The sequence below is a fragment of the Pagrus major genome, chromosome 9, assembly GCF_040436345.1.
Source record: "Pagrus major chromosome 9, Pma_NU_1.0".
Lineage (NCBI taxonomy): Eukaryota > Metazoa > Chordata > Actinopteri > Spariformes > Sparidae > Pagrus > Pagrus major.
In genome coordinates, this window is record NC_133223.1 from 23,916,687 (window position 1) to 23,934,716 (window position 18,030).

The 18,030-nt window shown below is 40.0% G+C and overlaps 1 protein-coding gene across 1 annotated transcript; it reads left to right on the forward strand.

Annotated features, from left to right (window-relative positions):
* Positions 1 to 385: 385 nt before the first annotated feature.
* On the forward strand, positions 386 to 15,058 carry pou1f1 (POU class 1 homeobox 1). The gene is made up of 7 exons (XM_073474166.1): positions 386 to 521; positions 3,731 to 3,880; positions 5,202 to 5,300; positions 12,828 to 13,091; positions 13,266 to 13,430; positions 14,657 to 14,717; positions 14,818 to 15,058. The coding sequence occupies exons 1-7, from the start codon at positions 386 to 388 to the stop codon at positions 15,056 to 15,058; spliced, it is 1,116 nt and encodes a 371-aa protein (XP_073330267.1).
* Positions 15,059 to 18,030: the final 2,972 nt, after the last annotated feature.

Here is an 18,030-nt window from a genome sequence, read left to right on the forward strand (position 1 = left end):
GATGTGTCTAAAACTGTGAAGAGATCTGAAGTGCTGACATCCATTTCTCTTTGAGAAGAAAAAGGTAACCCATCACAGTTTCCCACTCGCATATTCCCGCAAGACCTAAGTGAGAACGATGTTTGACTGAGCCGAGGAGGAAAGGACAAAAAAAGAAGAAGATACGAGAGGTGACAGAGGACGAGATAAAGACAAAGCAGAACAAGAGAAGGCGAGACGAAGTAAGACATAATAAAACACAACAAAGGCAAGGACAACGATCTCAAGAAGATAAGACAAAGGACGAGGAAAGCAACAAGGCAACGAAATAAAACACAGAAAATAATCCAATAAAAGGAATCACGTCAAAGTACCATCGGGACCATCTGAAGGAGACCAGAGAAGAATGGCATGTCAGGCATTCAGTGCTGACTCTTTCACCCCACTCACAGTAGACTCACCCTTGCCCATCCTAATGCACCACGCCTCTGCTAGTGACTGCCTGCCAAACACCTCCCATACACACAGCATGGTGTCTCCAGGTAAGCTGGCCCCGAACAGGCTTCTGTTCTGAAATGTTAAAGGTCCAGTTTGTAAGAAAGTTGATTTCTCATCCAGAACTCGTCGTATACTGACGCTTGGGGATTGTAGGTCGGGTCGACTGCCATCTTAAATTGTCAGTATTTGATGAAACGGGAATGAGACTCAAAAATCAACTTTCCTAATATGACCTTTAAACGTGTTTTCTTCTGTGTCATTCTCATCGTGTGTCTTTAGCTTTTGCCCAATTTGTTCTGCAAAAAGTTAGGGTTCTTCCAGTACCAGAAAAGTACGAAAATGCTTGTTTGGGTATCGGCAGCGTTGTAAAAAATACTCAAAGGTCGTACTTGAGTAAAAGTATCAACATAACATATCGTGTTAAAATATCACATTGTCAAAAGTACCTGAAGTACAAGTAAAAGTATACATTTATTCACATGTATGTATGAACTGTATACTTGAGGTCAACTAGTTATTGCCCTGGTAGATTTTTAGCATTTTCTTATTAACGGAATCAGTGTTTTTTATTTTTTTTTTATTTTTATTTAACTAACAATAAAATAAATGAATTCAAAATGTGCCACTTTTGCTCTGATGCAGCATCTGCAATCTGCAGAGTAACTAGTGACTAATGTATTAAAATAAATATAGAGGGCAAAAGTATGGAATGTCATTTTAGTCAATATTAAATAAATGAATGAATGAAGGAATAAATAAATAAATAAATAAGCCTATGAAATGAATCACAAAATGAATAAATAAATGGGGCAATGAATATGAAAGTAAACGTAAATATAAATATATAAATGACTCAGTATAGTCGAATAAATGAATAAATGGTTTTATTTTGAAAATACATTTTTTTAAAGGACAACTTTAAAAAGAGCTGACATTTAAATGTGGCACTATGAAACAAAAGTAAAATTTAAAAAATAAAAGTTGTCTTTCAAAAAAATTATTTTCAAAACAAAATAATTTTTATTTATGTATTGAACTATATTGAGTCATGTATGCATTTATGTTCATTTACATATGTTATTGCCCATTTCATTTATTTTAGATTTATAGATTTAAATATGTGTATTTATTTATTTATTTATTTCACATATTTATTTATGTATTTATTCATTCAATATTGACAACAATGGCAGTCCATATAAAGTACAAAACTTGCCTTCAAAACATAACATCCATACAGCTGTTAGAAAGGGGAGAAGAATGGAAGTTTGTTGTGCCTCCATGACATGTAACATAGCCCACATAGTGTTGTCATGTTGTTAGATCCCAGCTGCAGAAAGCAGGCCCCCCGAGAGCCACTTCAGTCTTCCACTTCAACCTTCTGACGCTATAAAAAGAAAGCGTATAGGCATATGCGGGGATGTGCTTCTGTTGACACTATTGATCATGTAGTCCCACTGGTGCTGCAGGTGAGTTGTTTCTCATGAAGGGCTACAAGTTGTTTAATTGACCCACCACACCTTTTCTCACCCCCGTCCTGCTGATGCTCCTTATCACACACAGGCAATAGTGAGGACGAATTGGATTGAAAAATACATTTATTCAAAGTAAGTCCAAATTATGTAAATGTATGTAATCAGCTGGTTTGGCCCAGCTGTCTCTCCTCAGTGGATAATTGCGTTAAGGATATGTTATCAGTTTGACGAACTCCCCAAGGTCTTTTTCACGACGGAGCATTGTGGAAAAAAACATCCTGGGGGTTTTAGAGTATGCTGATTGTTATAGCTTAGAATAGACTGAGTTAGATCATGCAGAGCATTAGTCATACAGAACATTTATATACAGCAGCAGGTCAAATATACTGTATACTGTAAAATGGATTTTTCTTCTCAGACAGTACTGTACTTCTGGTATTTAGAGGATGTTGCTTTGCTGCAACAAAATATTGACCTTGTCTATATTTGATGTCTGTCTTCCAACAAGTCTATGGATGAAATAAAATGAATTAAATAAGGGAATTGAATATAGAATTTGTGATAATGAATTAAGTATAGTTAAGTATTTTTATTAACGGTTAAAGGAGACCTATTATGCTTCTTTTTTATTCCTTTACTTTAGTGTTTTATGTAAGTTCTTGTGCATGTAAAAGGCCTTAAAAGTTACGCCAACGGGAGCTCCTCTCTCCCACAGAAACCACTGCTCCTGAAGTGTCTGAAACGCCTCGTCAGCAGTCCCTATATTCACAGTAGGAGTAAAGCTAACTGGAAGCTGAACACACACTGAGACACAGTGAGAGGTGCTGTTTCAGGCGTGTGTGAGCTGACCAATCAGAGAAGACTGGGTATGTGGGACGGGGGCCTTAAAGAGACAGGAGCTAAAACAGAGGGGGGAATATAGTGACGCAGTTCTGGACAGTATGAGGAAACTGATGCAAACCTATTCTAGTAGTAACCCAAAATAAAAGTATGAACCTGAAAATTAGCACAATATGCTTTCTTAATTCAGCCTCATAATCCTGAGTCGAATCTACACACATGTTGCAGAATGAGACAAAACCTACTTTTTTGAAGTGAACCCCAAGCTGTATTAAAAGCTGAATACATGAATAATTATGTAATTAGCGGCGGTCATTATCAGAGCAATGTTCAACTGTATTGAATTACACTGAACAGAGAAGTGCATCCACAGGAGCGGAGAGAGAAGGAGAATATAAGTGGGAATCAGTTTTTATGTTCATTTCTCTGTTTTTTTCTCTGGTCACTGGGTTCATTTCTAACCACTTTCATAGAGGCTTGTGTAAGGTGTGATATCTGTCTCATGTACTGTAGCTGACATCTCTCTGCAGTGTCTCTATTAAAGAATAAATGTGTTCAAGTCAGATTGTAATTACACTTCTCTCTGGTGATATTGGCCTTTAGTGGCCAAATATTAGCCGTCATCTTCATCTTTCTGTCTGATATGTTGGAGCTTTCTTCAGGAGCCAAAATGGTTTAAATTATATTTTCAATCAGAGATGTGAAAGAATATCTTGAATGGGCTTTCAGTGGAAAGTTTAAATAGCACTTTCGGAATTAGATGTTTCGTTTAGCACCCATTTGTTATGAGTAAGATTTAAAGATCACATAGCAGCTGTTTTGATGTGAAATTTTGATGGATTTCAAAGCCCTGTGTAGCCCGACTCTAGTCTGAACTGTGACCTGCACTCAGACCTTTTGTTCTCCGTCCAGATTGTAACCACATTTGTCTTCATCAGTATCATCTGGCCTGTCTCTGGGTCAGTCCGCCAAACGCTCCCACATGCACCTGTCCACCTCATCCCTTGGCAACGGCCCCCCAAGCCTACATTACCCAGTCACCCCCTGTCACTACAGCAACCAGCAGGCCACCTACGGCATGATGGCAGGTAAGTGGCGGTGATGGTATGTCTGACGGTTATTGCAGGGCAACAATTCTGGTAGTCAGTTTATCATTTGATTCCTGTGTCTGACAGCTTTAAGGATATTCTTCTTTTATATATCAGATAAAACAAGCAATTTGAAGATGTCATCGAGGGGTCTACAAAACTGTTTTTAAGATATTGATTCATGAAGATGAATAGTTACAACAGTAATTGAATCTAAGTATTTTTGATAACCAAACCAGATGTTTTTTTTGTTTATTGTGCTTCAACACATCAACATCGAGTTACAGAAGAAATGCATCAAATAGACCAATGACACGTTGTTTGCATGCAAAAATGACTGGGAAAACTCACTTTTTCATATGTAACAGATTCATTCATCTAATCATCACTGGTCTTAAGACCCTTTTACTACTGAGGGGCAATGAAGACATTTTTGTCTGATCTAAAATGTTTCTCTCCTGTGTTTATGACTTGATAACTGGTGGGGAATTTGTTTTTTTTTTAGAGAATTCTTTTTTCATGTGTGAAACCAAGTGAATTTTTTTTTTCCGATGTGCCACACAGAGTGAAATGTTATTTTCCAAGACACAAAGACATGTCATGTGTGTAGCTTAGTGAAAAAAAAAGTTTGGGCGGAGAATAAAAATCTCCTGAAGACTATTTTTATCATCCGGTTTCACACTAAAAAAAATGTACGGTGCTAAAACAAAGTTGCAACATCCCAGTTAAACAGTTTGGGGCTTTTTTTCTATCCTGAAAAAAATGTCACTCGTTTAAAAAGTTTTAAAAAATCCGGAAATTTTTCATTTTTCCACGTTTTCACAGATGGACGAAAAATTACAGATCTTGAAAGATTATCCTGGCAAAACTTTTTTTCCCACCAGTTCTCAAGTCATACACACAGCTGAAAAAAATTATTGCCCCTCAGGGTTTCTGTACCCTTTAGACCAGCTGGAGAAACCTTTTTTTTTCCAGGTGCTATGAGCAGAAAGGTGGCTTATATAATTCAGTTCCAGTCACGTGTGGACATCATCTTGTCACAATCTGCATACTGAAAGTAATGTCATTTAATACAGGTCACAGAAAACTGGACACAAAGTTTTGTGGTACCACATGTGGACAGTGACAATGTCAACCAATCCAATCAAAAGCGTCTGAGTCACGCTGATATTACAATGTCGTCCAAACAGTGAGGACTTTGATCGAGGTTTTGATGATGATTATTGTGCAGACAAAGACAATTACAAGGTTAACGGCGACTGTGATTATGATAATGAAGGCCTCTCTCTCTCTCTCTCTCTCTCTCTCTCTCTCTCTGTAGCTCAGGAGATGCTCTCTGCTAGTATTTCTCAGACTCGTATCCTGCAGACATGTGGTGTCCCTCACCCGAACATAGTGAGCGGTCCAAACCCATTGCAAGGTAATGATGAGATACACACACACACACAATCATTCCCTCCCTAGGCCTGCCATTGAGCCCAATAAAATAAACAGACAATTGGTTTACCCCCATTTAATGTTTAATTTGCAATTTCAGACTTGATTACTTCGCCCGGCGCCTGAGCTCTTTAGCACACTTGTTAAACATAGCTGTCAGAGACGACTTGCCACTTCCTGGTTATGTGAAACAATCAGGACAAATGGTCTTGGTGCTTAGAGATTTTCTCTTTTTGTTGGTAGTCTACATTCAGCTTCACATAGATTGATCAAGCAAGTTTTTATGGTATTTATAATAGTTGTCTAAGAGAGCTCCCTATATATACATATATAAATATTGATGGCCTTTTTAAGTTTGTAACATTTCATATTAAAGCTGCCACAGGAGTGACAGTGATATTGTCAGCCTAGCAAGGTTGTATTGAATTTTAACGGCCCTGAAAACCTATTTTCTCAGCCTCAGCTTCTCACCATGAGTGATGTGCTTTTTATTATAAACTTAGAGAAGTTTTGGTTATTTGACATGAGGGATTTCCATATTTTTGTGTTTGTGTCTGGGCTCTTTTCACTGGTTTGAAGTGGGCGGGCCTCAGTTGTGAAAAGGTGATGTCAAGCTCCAATCAGGAATTTGTGACACTTGAATCAAAGTGTGATGACAGTTGATGGGTTGTTTGCTCATGTTGTCGGGCCACTGTCAATCTAATCTGATCAAATCACACCCACACAGAGTTGATAAGGCAGATCGGCTGAGTGTTTGAGTGTCAAGCTCTTCTATGCACAACAGTCACAGTAAAGCAGTCGTTGAATGAAACTCTTCTTCGACAATGCTAATTCTTGTGTGATTTAAAAACAAAAAAAGTAACATAAGTATAATCTAATTAGAATCTAAGTCTATAGAGCCCGAGTGATATATCGGTTAGCTGATTTTCTAGCTGATCACAGATAGGCCGTCCCCCTTGTTAACCTGCCGCCCCTCTCCATCCCCTCCAGATCACTGATAGGCAGACCTGAGTTCTCACAAGAATATTTGAATGTTTGAAGTAAATGTTTATTTACAAATACCACAATTAACCAACACTATGGGAGTCTGGAGGCCAGAATGAACAAAAAGATGGAGGGAGTCTGGGTGAGCCACGCAGCGGGCCGTAGGACCCAGAACCTCCCTCCCTAAACTAAGACAAGACAACATAAACTAAACTGACAAACAAAGCCACGAAAACAGGACTACCAGACCCTCAGAAGAAAACAAAACACCAACAGAGGACAAAAGCAGAGACAATCTAAAATGGACTACTTAGATTGTGGAAGAAGAGAGCTCCTTCTCCTCCACCCTCCCTTTAATATGGGGCAGGGTTAATTGCCTGACGAGCAGCACCTGAGAGCAACTCAGTCAATGCTTAACCAATGTCACTGTGAAATATTTAAGATTTAAAGAGGTCATATTATGCTAACTTTTAGGTTCATACTTTTATTTGGGGGTCCTTGTAAAATAGGTTTACATACTTATTATCAAAAAAACACATTATTTTTCTCATATGGTGCATTGCTGCAGCATCCCTTTTCACACTGTGTCTTGAACGCTCTGACACCTCGCCTCTGTACAATCTTTGGTGAGAGTTGCACATGCACATTACTTAACGGGCAGGATGTAGCCAATCAGAGGCAGGGTAGGGCGGGTCATGCCAAGCAAGGTAGTGTGATCTAAAATAGCGCCGCTACAGCAGTGGCAATTGTATGTCTACTGACTGACTGGAGTGTATATATTTTATGATACGTATATAAATATATATATTTATATAACTCCTGTTACATAATGACGCACATAAGTTACAGATGTAAAGGCTCAACTCCAGACCAGGCTATTCAGGCAGTGCAGGAACAGTGTTTTCTGTGGAAGAAAGTAACTCCCTTTGGCGTGGACTTTTGGCATTTTCACTTTGTAGACCTTCTACTTGCACAAAAATGCTACATAACACAATAAAGGAAAGGCAAAAACCCCCAAACCATTATATGACCTTTTTTAAAATGCAGTTTTCAAGGGCTTTAAGTCAGTCCTGCACGTTTTGCACAAAACCATAATTTACAGGACAAACATGATTACTGTAATGAAGGACCAGTGTTTCATAAGTCATTATGCTATGTAAGTAATTAACAGAAAGCAACAGTCAGGTCTTCTCGGAGGAGGATTAACTTAAGGTTCTCTCTTTTCCAGTGTTTAGCAGCTCAGAATCAGCAATTAAATCTTGTGGTGTCAAACCACTACAGTATATGACACGTGTCGTGTCTCTGTCATTGACATGCACACAAACTGTAAGAATCACCCAGGCGTATCCAACTAGTACAATCTATTAGACATGAGGTCACTGTACAGGTCTCCTGCACACTAATCCCTCTGAATAATTTAAAAATAATGAAGCAAAGACAAAAAAGAAAGAAAAAGACATAATGAGGACATTATAAGAAAAACCTTTAAGGGCTCAAGTAGATAAAGATAATTTAAATCCTGATGCGTTTCTTTGTTAAAGAAAGTATAATTGAACTATTAAAATTTTGTATGATATAATGAAGTGGGAGCAAAAAGAGACCAAAACGAAAATGACCTTAAATGTAACTCAGGTGGCACAGAACAATTAACGTCTGCGGAGGAAATGAAATTGCCTCTTCTCACAGACAAGACTGTTAAAAAGTCAAATTTTAACCACTGGAGTGTAGATCCGCTCAGACACCGACCCGTTCCTGTCTATGGTCTAATAAAATTGTGTGGTTTGCAGTGTCAGAGGCTGTGCTGAAAGACATTAGGATTAAAATTAAACAGCTGGCCACATTTATTACCATCAGGAGGTCATTTGTCACTTTAATGAACTCTGTGTCTGTAGTCAGCCAGTTTGAAGCATTTGTAGCATCCTTAGACGAGTAAGGTAAATGGATATACTGGAAGACGATAATGAAGGACAAAGCTTAGCTTGAAAGTTGGAAAGAATTAACATTTTATGCAGAGGCACATCCAGTGTTCATGTGGTGGAATCCATGTGAGAAAATCGCTAAATAAAACTTGTCTGAAGTGGTCAACAACAGCACTCAGCAGAAGGACATCTGAGAGGAACAGGCAGTAATGGTGTTAAGACCATTAGACAGATTTCTATAACTGTGTGAACAGGATGCGATGAGGTCAAGAAAGAACTTTTAAAGCTGCACTTATCTAAGTGTAATGTGAAAGGTGTTGCTTTGAGAACCTCTCAGCCGTATGAAGCTTTTCAACCTTTACAGAATCAACCTTGTTTTCACTTACAGCAGACAACTGTTCTCAGCAAAAGCCCATCGATGCTGCACACTACCTGTATGCCTGGAACAGTCTGCACGTAAATAACAAGTCAGGTCATTTTTATGTATATAGCCCAGAATCACAAATCATGCAACCTTATCACCAGGATAAATGTTAGTTTATAAAAATTCTGCATTACCACAGGTAAATTAAATCTTTACATTTCTTTAGGTCAAGTTTTAGATGTCTCTCTCTTGTCACAATGCTGTGCTTATGCTCTGGTTAGGTTGAGGCACAAAAACAACTTCGCAGGTCACATTCAAACACCCGGTTCTGTCCCCACAAATACGTCTGTAGATGGCCCGACTTCCCGTAAAAGATTTGGTTTCGGTCGCCACAAACACAGTTGGAAAGTTCCAGAGGTCTCTTTCAACATCCCTGTTACTGTCGCCACAAACACGGCTGGAGCTGGCCCGACTTCCTTAAAAAAATATCCCCTTTTGTTCGCTACAAACACAGCTGGAAATGCCCAGAGGTCTCCTTCAAAAACCCCCCGGTCCTGTCACCACAAACACAGCTGGAAATGTCGCCTGTTACCAGGGAAAAACGGAAGAAACCTCAGGAAGAGCCACAGAGGAAGGAACCCCACTTCCAGGACGGACAGACATGCAATAGATTTGTAGATTTAAGATATATGTGTAGAGGGTGCATCCAGGAGGACGACTGAGCAGGCCGAGGCGTCGCCACACAACCTCCTCTCCACCATTGTGAGCTGGAAGAGGACAGGTCACACAGAATAGTAGCGAAAAAATATCAAAAAGTATACAGATTTTGGTAACAAAAGTACAAATATAAGAAGACTGTAAAACATAAGTGAGCAACGATCCAAGAGGAGGGCCCCAAGGGTAACGATCCAGATCTAGTGTATATGTGAGGCACTGGCAGCTGTGTGGTCGATGATTCAGCAGAGAGGAGTCTGAAGAAGGAGGTGAAAACAAGGGAGGGAGAAACAGTGACACACTAAGCCTGCAGCTTGAGGGAAACTCAAGAACATAAGTTAAAGAAATGCAGAATATTTGCCTCAGTCGTCGGTGGACACCAAACCAGAGCTAAAATTAAAGTGAAAACACGACTGCAATCGAATACTAATATTGCTCCTTATCTGCTGTGTAAATAGGCACATTTTTGCTAAGATGTCAGCCATAACAGTTTTATAAGCTGATAAAAAGTCAATGCTGTGGTGTCAGCCCTGTTAGGTTTGGATGAAGCACATACACAACAGCCAGAGGGTCCATGTCTGTGTACACAAAGGCTTGTGAGGTGCTTCCACAAACCCGCTGAGCCCACATGTGTTTTGAAAGGGGTATGCTTGCTGTCCAGTCTGTCTCCAAAGCTCACAAACAGCCGCCTTGTGCACCGGAGCACAGCTGCATGTATTCTCCCTGAGGAGCATCGTGCAGGCATCATGCACAAACGAGGCAAAGCCTTCTCTCTGCAGGGTGGTGAGGAGAGCTAAATAGCTTCAAGCTGGATCATCCAGACCCCCAAAAGAAAGGTTGATGTTCTCAGGGGTAAAGAGTTTTGCCCCAAATCCCTCCTCACCAATAAGAAACAAAGAAGCTGCAGGGGGTACTTTTCATAGGGTGCTCGCTCTCTTTTCTTTTGCAACAGGGTAGTCATGCACTGTACCGAGATATTACCTCCCAGATGTAAGAAGACATTTTTAAAAAGCGAGTAAAATCCTTCCCTGACACCTTCAGGATAAGAGAAAATCACCAACATATTAAGTTTTAGTGTAGAATCATTGCTCTCCAGCTGGCGTAAAGATCTGACTGAACAATTCAGCAGGTCAATGAAAGCATCCTTTTCTACACTCACACACTTTCGGTGAGAAACCCATTTTGAACATTGGGCTGTTGCTGCATTTACTATTTCTGCCAATGTGTGCCTCCAGGGAAGGAGAGTCCAAAATGGCTCAAACACTGCTGCTGTCAGGCAATATTTAGTTGTTTCAAAGCTTCATATGGAGCCTTAAATGTTGTTACCTTGGGTTATATAGAGAAAGTAGGCCACTGCTATCTGCTACATATGCTGAAATCAAATAAGGCATTGTATGACTGTATTGGCTCATCCCTATTGGCTGAGTACATAGATGTAAACATTATTGCCCTGAGAAAATGAGTAGGTGAGTCCTGTGAAAAGATGAAACCTGTGCAAACATTTAGTCTACCCTCATTGATGTAAATGGGGTGGACAAAATATTAAAAACAGTATATGAGACTATTGACTACAGATATACTGGACAGGTGACAATTTGAACGAAACACCGAATGAATGAGGTGAAAAACATGGCATGGTCTCCTTACAGGGAAGGGTCACTGCAAATCAATACTAACGGCCCAGACACATCAAATCGACATCAAAGAACCAGTGGTGACAAAGACTGATTGTTGTGTCGCGCTTGAACACACGGCAAAGACTACAGCTGACAGCCAACTAGCTCATACGTTGAGTAAATGTCTCTCCATACCACGAGGTAGCTGTACTCTATATTCGTTCAAACCAGAGGCTCACGACTGCAGATTTACAAAACTGTTGTTATGATAAAGTAACATTTTTTGACACTACATCGCATCTTCTAATCAAGAGTACAAGAGTGATAAATAGTTGCAAATGGCACTTTTGAAAAGGCAGAAGCAAAAAATGAGACACCGCACTAAATGGATGAAATCGTGGAAATCTTTTTTTTCTGTTTCTCTTTTTGTGCACTGAATCGCTGAACAGCCAGTCAGAGTGATTACTCTACTCATCTCCAGCACTCTACATGCTCAAATGGCCAAAAAGCCGCTGAAAAGGGGGCGACCTTAACGGTGCAGGACGCTACGGTCACCAGATGTCAACCCAGCTGAGATTTTTGGACTGACATGTTATACAGTGCTCTCCATCACCATCATCGAAACACCAAATGAAGGGATATGTTTTGGAAGAAGGGTGATACGTCCCTCCAGTAGAGTTCCAGAGACTTGTGGAGTCTTTGTGGTGGCCGAACACCTTACCAGGACAATTTATGTCATTTTTTCTTTTAATTTTTCACCCATCTGTAGGTGCACACATGATAGAATAGCTGTGTACAACCTCCTGTGTAGTATCTCTGATAAGTGACTCCTCACGGGGTATGTAAATTCAGGTGTTGCAGTTGTAATCAGTTTGCACTGCACTGCAATCCCTCTAACACAAGAGGGGAGTGTTGCATTGCTCATTGTAGATTCAGTTTCAGCAGCAGCGATGCTATCAAAAGCAAAGCAATCTTTAGGATAGTCCCGAGTGGGGAGAAGCTGACATTTTGGCTGCTGTCAAACTTAAACCACAAATGAGGTATTATCTGCTCCTATACAGTATGATGAGCATGGTAGTGACACTGATGAGTGCAGTTGTTTGTCCCCACTGCAGCTGTGCAGAGTGTTGATGCAATGAGAAGCTTCATATTCCAAATAATGATTGGTCAACCTCCCATCTGGTACTCTGGCAGCAATCTGTCATTAAAACTAACAAAAGCAGTTGCAGCCATCAGATCCACTGTATCGAACCACTCGACATTAAGAGCCTGTAGAAATCAGAACCTTCAATATGAAGGTTGTAGCCTATAGCGTGTTACATAAGTATCACAAACCGGTTGAAAGAGGTTGTGCAGTGTGTAGTTTGACTGAATAGAGACCTTTTAAATCAAAGAAGGGGACTCAGTCAAGGATAAGAGCATTCTGGCAGCATGTGAATGGGTTTGGGTAAACTGAGGAGATAAATAAGTGGAATAAGGGGCAGGGGAGAGAATGGCTATTCATCAAAACACATTCAATTTATCTGAGAACTGCGAATGGAGCTGACTCATGTGTGCTTCATGGTTTACACTGAGTTTCATAGGAGGCTTTCTCACTTAGAAATGAAAGAAAGATATTGCAGCATATTGGATATCGTAGCAGCATAACGAAACAAAAAAAGACAAAAACAATAGCTTGCAGGTTCCAGTGGGTTTTATTCTTAGTAGTTCACTGAGTCTCGAGGGAGCACGTCAAAACTTTTTTGCGCTGTCGAAATAACGGCTCTCGGGGGCCACATGGGAATAATGTCCGCGCTGCTCTCAGCACCCCTCTGACAGTCTGACTCCCTTGAGACTCTGACCAACTAATTTTCCTTTCTGCCTTCCCTCTCTGCCCTGCCTCTCTCTCTCTCTCTCTCTCTCTCTCTCTCCAGGGTCTCTTACTCCTTGCTTGTACAAGTTTCCGGATCATGGTTTAAGTAGTGGTTCCTGTGCATTAAGCCACGGTTTCTCCTCACTGCCTTCGGCCTTCCTCTCCACTGATGAGGCCCCTGGGGGCCCCAGCGTTGGAGAGGTGAAAACTGACACCCAAAGGAAGAGCGTGCGGGACCTGGAAGATGCCCCCACTATGGACTCCCCGCAGATACGAGAGCTGGAGATGTTCGCCAATGACTTCAAAATACGGAGGATCAAACTGGGTGAGTGTTTTTACTGAAGAAATAATAATAATAGCTGAGACTGACCCCATTATCCAACTGCACCAGTCAGATACAGCATCATGAAAGTTTCTGTTGTTCGCTCTCGCCTTGCTGCTTCTCTGCATGCGCTGATTCTATAAAGTATTTCTATTTCTGTTTCACTCCGACCACCAGGCTACACACAGACTAATGTGGGCGAGGCTCTCGCTGCAGTACACGGCTCAGAGTTCAGCCAGACCACGATCTGCCGCTTTGAAAATCTGCAGCTGAGCTTCAAGAACGCCTGCAAACTCAAGGCCATCCTGGCTAAATGGCTTGACGAAGCTGAGCTGGCTGGAGGTGAGTCACACACATTCACTCAACTACATCAACCTCCATTTAGGTAATCTTGAGCTGGTTATGTCATCCTGATGAGGTAAAACTTGTGTTAAAAGTAAGTAAAGTAAATACACTTTTGATTTAGTGTGACAGGATCTGCTAGTCGTGCTTTCCTTGCACGATTATGAAGATCGAACACTGGCTTGTCAGTCCAGTCACCATTGTACATTTCTGCAAACCACAGATATAAAAAAATGGCACTTTCCATTCATATCATCATCAACATTTCTACAATATGTAGCATATTACGCTCAGATTGCATGTATATTAGCTGACCTTCTTATCAGGAGGAGTAGGACCGTGGCCTGACAGATAAACGAGGTGTCTGATGGCCAGAGACCACTTTGAGACCATTGTTTGCTTCAAGTGTACTTTAAGACAATCTATGATGTTTTCCTAATCCTAATTAACTGCTTTTTTATGCCTAAACCTTACAAGACCATAAGCACAGCGATGTCACAACTGAGATTGAGTATAAACATAAAGTTTCAACATATACAGAAACTTGCAATGCCGACATTTATCCTATTCTGGCAAAGGGCTGAACTTGTACATCATGTAGGACAGTAGTTCCCAACATGTCTGCCCTATGACCCCTAAAAAAAAAACTAAACTAAAAAAATCAACAGAATGCGAAGAAATAGCAGTTTTCACATTATGATGTCTATGAGATATCTACTGAAATTAGCAGGACAACCTGGCCCGTCCAAGTCCCAAGCTAGCTGCACAGCTAACTGAGCTAACTCACAACATTTAGCAGCACTTTGCGGTAACACATGCTGCCCCATATTTGTTTCGAGTATGAATTCGACCAATATCTCCTCATGACCACTGAATGCACCTTTATAGGCCTGAAGACTGCTTAAGATTTCACAAGAATAAGAAACAATTTTTAAGAAAGTCTGACACAGACTTAGATGTATGCAGCTTTGTGAAGCAGAAATATGCTCTTTCTTGTGTCTTTTACCCTTGAAGGGGTCCCAGCCCTTTGGTTGTGAACCACTGGTTTAAAAATTCATGTGAGAACATTTTTACAGCTGAGATATTGGATTTTTTAAGATGTGCGGCCCTTTATTTAATCCAAAGGGCATGGTAGGACATAGTTGGAGAGGTCACAGTTATATTTGTTCTAAAGAAATGTCATTCCAATGATGCTCCAACGGGTTATATTCCTTTTCCTTTTGCAGCCTTGTACAATGATAAAATAGGAATGAATGAGCGCAAGAGGAAAAGGAGAACAACTATCAGGTATCAACCGTAAGAACTAAAGATGCAAACTATGTCATACAATGATGTTTGGCTTCATATAGTTCATTCTCTCTTCTCTTTTCTTTGTTTCTCCCCGCAGCCTTGGAGCTAAGGAGGCTCTGGAGCGCAGCTTTGTGGAAAAAAGTAAGCCATCCTCCCAGGAAATAGCCCGGATAGCCAAAGGCCTCCATCTGGAGAAGGAGGTTGTGAGAGTGTGGTTCTGCAACCGACGCCAGAGAGAGAAGCGGGTGAAAACCAGCCTGACTCTCAGCTCGTGTTTTAGCAAAATCAGCCAGAACTGCATCGCGCAGATGAGCAAAACACAAAGACCGATGACGTAATTCAAGATTTGATCCATTCACCTCTAGTCTGATGGAGGTTGGAGTGAAATGTGTTGTGGAGTGTTTCACCTAGTAGTGAACACTGCCCTCGCCCTGCATTCAGCAACTGCTCTCAAAAAAATTTAATTAATTTAACGTTCGGATGAAAATTAATATCCTGTGAGGTCAGCCTGACAAAAAATATAGAAAAAAAAACTGAAAAACACTCAAATGCCACAATTCTGCTAGAAAATCATGAGTCATTGCCAGTTTGTTACTTGAATCCAAAGCGGTAAATGTTTGTTCTTATGTGCTGTGGTTTTCTTAATATTTTGAAACAGCATCTCTTTAATCTCGCTGTGTCCCAGAAAAAGAAAACATAAATGTCAAAGAGCGACCGAGCCAGTCATTTTTCATTCTTGAAGTTGAAACTGTGAAGATAAGAGGTTTTCATTAACCGCACATGACGCTGCAGCTCCCTGATATTTAAATGCACTGACTCTTAGCTGTGCCTTGTTTGCTGTGTGCATACTGAAAGTATATTAATTACGCAGACCAGATATAATTTATTCCATCAGCAGCGGCGTGCAGATGAGTACTCACACAGATCAGCCCTGTGCCTTTCTAAAAAGTCCTTGACTTTGTCCTTTTTTGAGAGAAGGGACATTTTCTGCATCTGCATTGATCCTTTGTGTCGTTGTCGTTGTTGTTGTGTATTTGTGATTAGAACTGATACTGTCCTGTGATTAATAACACAGATCTTTGTTTTATTTATTGTAGCTGTGGTCAAAACTAATATATTTCACTCAACCTATTTATTTGAAATCTAATATATTATGTTGATCTAGTTTGCTGAGATTTGATCTATGGTTTGAAGTCAGGGATATGTAAAACATTTCTGTCAACAGATGGACCTGAGCTCTGCTGTTTCCCTGTTTAATATTTCATATTTGTTGATGTTGTGCTTCTGCTGACGCTGCCTTGACAAAGTGTCAGACGAAGAACATCAGCCAGTCACGACTCTGACCTGGTTGGGATGACGGATGTCTCAAGTGAGGAAACATGCCACGACTTTCCTTTCAGACGAAATATAGGGCTTCATATTCATCTTACATCAAAGGAAGGAAATGATAGACCATGAATGTATCAAACAGATAGATATGAAGTGCCTTCCTGTAAATATGCCAAAGACATAGCTGGTTAGTACAAAATGTGCACTTGTGCTGCAATCGTCTTTAATTTCCCAGAAAGATAAATCTGTTTAATTCATTTCTGACAATAAAAAGGAACCGTGTCATGAAGAGTTACACGTACCATCTCTCATTTTTTTTCTTTTATTGTAGTTATATTACCCTATGAATACATACATTAGGAGAGAGCGAGAATCTGGTCATGTGCACAGCATGAACTGTACAATTCACGGGCGTGTCGCTGGGGATTCATAAATAAAGCTGTGAGACATCTTAATTCAGAGACAAGCACTTTCCACTGTGATTCATGTCCAGCTGTCTAAGAGGAGCGCTGTCAGGGGAAATAAATGTAGCAGGGTCGTCGACTGCTGACGCGTTGCTGAGGCTGTACGGTGGGAAGTTACAGCCACGGTATACAGGAGAAGAAGTTTCTTCTTGCCAGTGGTATAGATGCCTAAAAACCCAGTGACGGAAGAAGTATTTGCTTTTCTTAATCTATGTGCTTTAGGATTGTTATACTGTTATGTGTTATATCATTTTATTTTTTACTCATGCAGTAATGTAAAAGGAGGATTTCACTGTTGTAGTTGGTTGAGGTGAGACTGCAACTACCGATTATTCATTATGGATTCATCTCCTATGTATTTTCTCCATCAACCAATCAATAGTTTGGATGTAAAAATTCTGAAAATAGTGAGAAATACCAATTCATCACAATTACCCAGAGCAAAAAGTGACACCTTCACAATATTTAATATTTTAAATGAAAGGACAAGAAGACAATCCTAATATTTGAGAAGCTGGAACATTTTTGCATTAAAAAGAAGAAATGGTTAAAGGGTAACGCCACCAATTTTGTGTAATAAAGTGTGTTTGCAGGTCTTGGGGAGTAAAAAAATAGTATAAAGCCTTTTGTGGCTCCAGAGGAAGCTGCATGTAACCTGATAAATGGAGTGTGAGTGATGTCACTCAATGGCTAAGTTGCATTGTGGGTAATGTAAGCACCAGGTTTTGAAAAGCAGTCTGCTTGTCTAACATTGTACTCATTAAACATTGTTGGACTATGAAAATCGATACAGCAGAATCAGAGATATCAACTCTTTTATTCATCGCATTGTTCTTCCTTTACAAAACCTGGTGCCTACATCTCCCACAATGCAATTTAGCCTCAGAGTGACATCACTGGAGGCAGTTTATCAGATTACATGCAGCTTCCTCGTGACCTGGATCTGGATTCAAAACACAGCATCGTATGTTAACATGTGTTATGTGATTTGTTTTGTGTGCAAAAATCCTAACGCTGTTAATTTGTAAAGTAACTACTAACTGTCAAATGATTGCAGTGGAGTAAAACTAAAAGGTAAAGTAAATTTTAAAAAATACTCAAGTCAAGTAAAAGCACCTCAGATCTGCATTTAATTACTGTACTTGTATATGTAAAATGAACTTGATTACACGCGACCACTGCTTAACAGCGATACACCTCTAAAATTAAAAATGACTTGGTAATTTTCTTCACTTTGGATGTTTTGTAAAACACTGTGGTCACAAAACTTAATGTTTTCATTTTAACAAGATTCCCAACCAGTTTTCTAAAGATATGAAAAGTTTTGTACTTTGTGCAGTGACCATGGTGGAGTTTTTTTTTTTGCCATTAGCCTGACTTCTACATAGTTCTGTATGAATTCTACAAAGTTATTTTTCATTGCAAACTAATGTTAAAAGTATGCGCTTCTTTATTTGAACTGCTGCTCGCTGTGATAGAAAGCAAGAGTCAAGAGACATTCAAATGAATGGAAATGA

What these genes read in the sequence shown, in the direction of transcription:
- pou1f1 (XM_073474166.1), top strand. Translation starts at nt 386, where the DNA reads ATGGCATGTCAGGCATTCAGTGCTGACTCTTTCACCCCACTCACAGTA. An exon ending in CACCTACGGCATGATGGCAG is followed by an intron (nt 3,881 to 5,201) that starts GTAAGTGGCGGT and finishes CTCTCTCTGTAG; the next exon opens with CTCAGGAGATGCTCTCTGCT. An exon ending in CGGTCCAAACCCATTGCAAG is followed by an intron (nt 5,301 to 12,827) that starts GTAATGATGAGA and finishes CTCTCTCTCCAG; the next exon opens with GGTCTCTTACTCCTTGCTTG.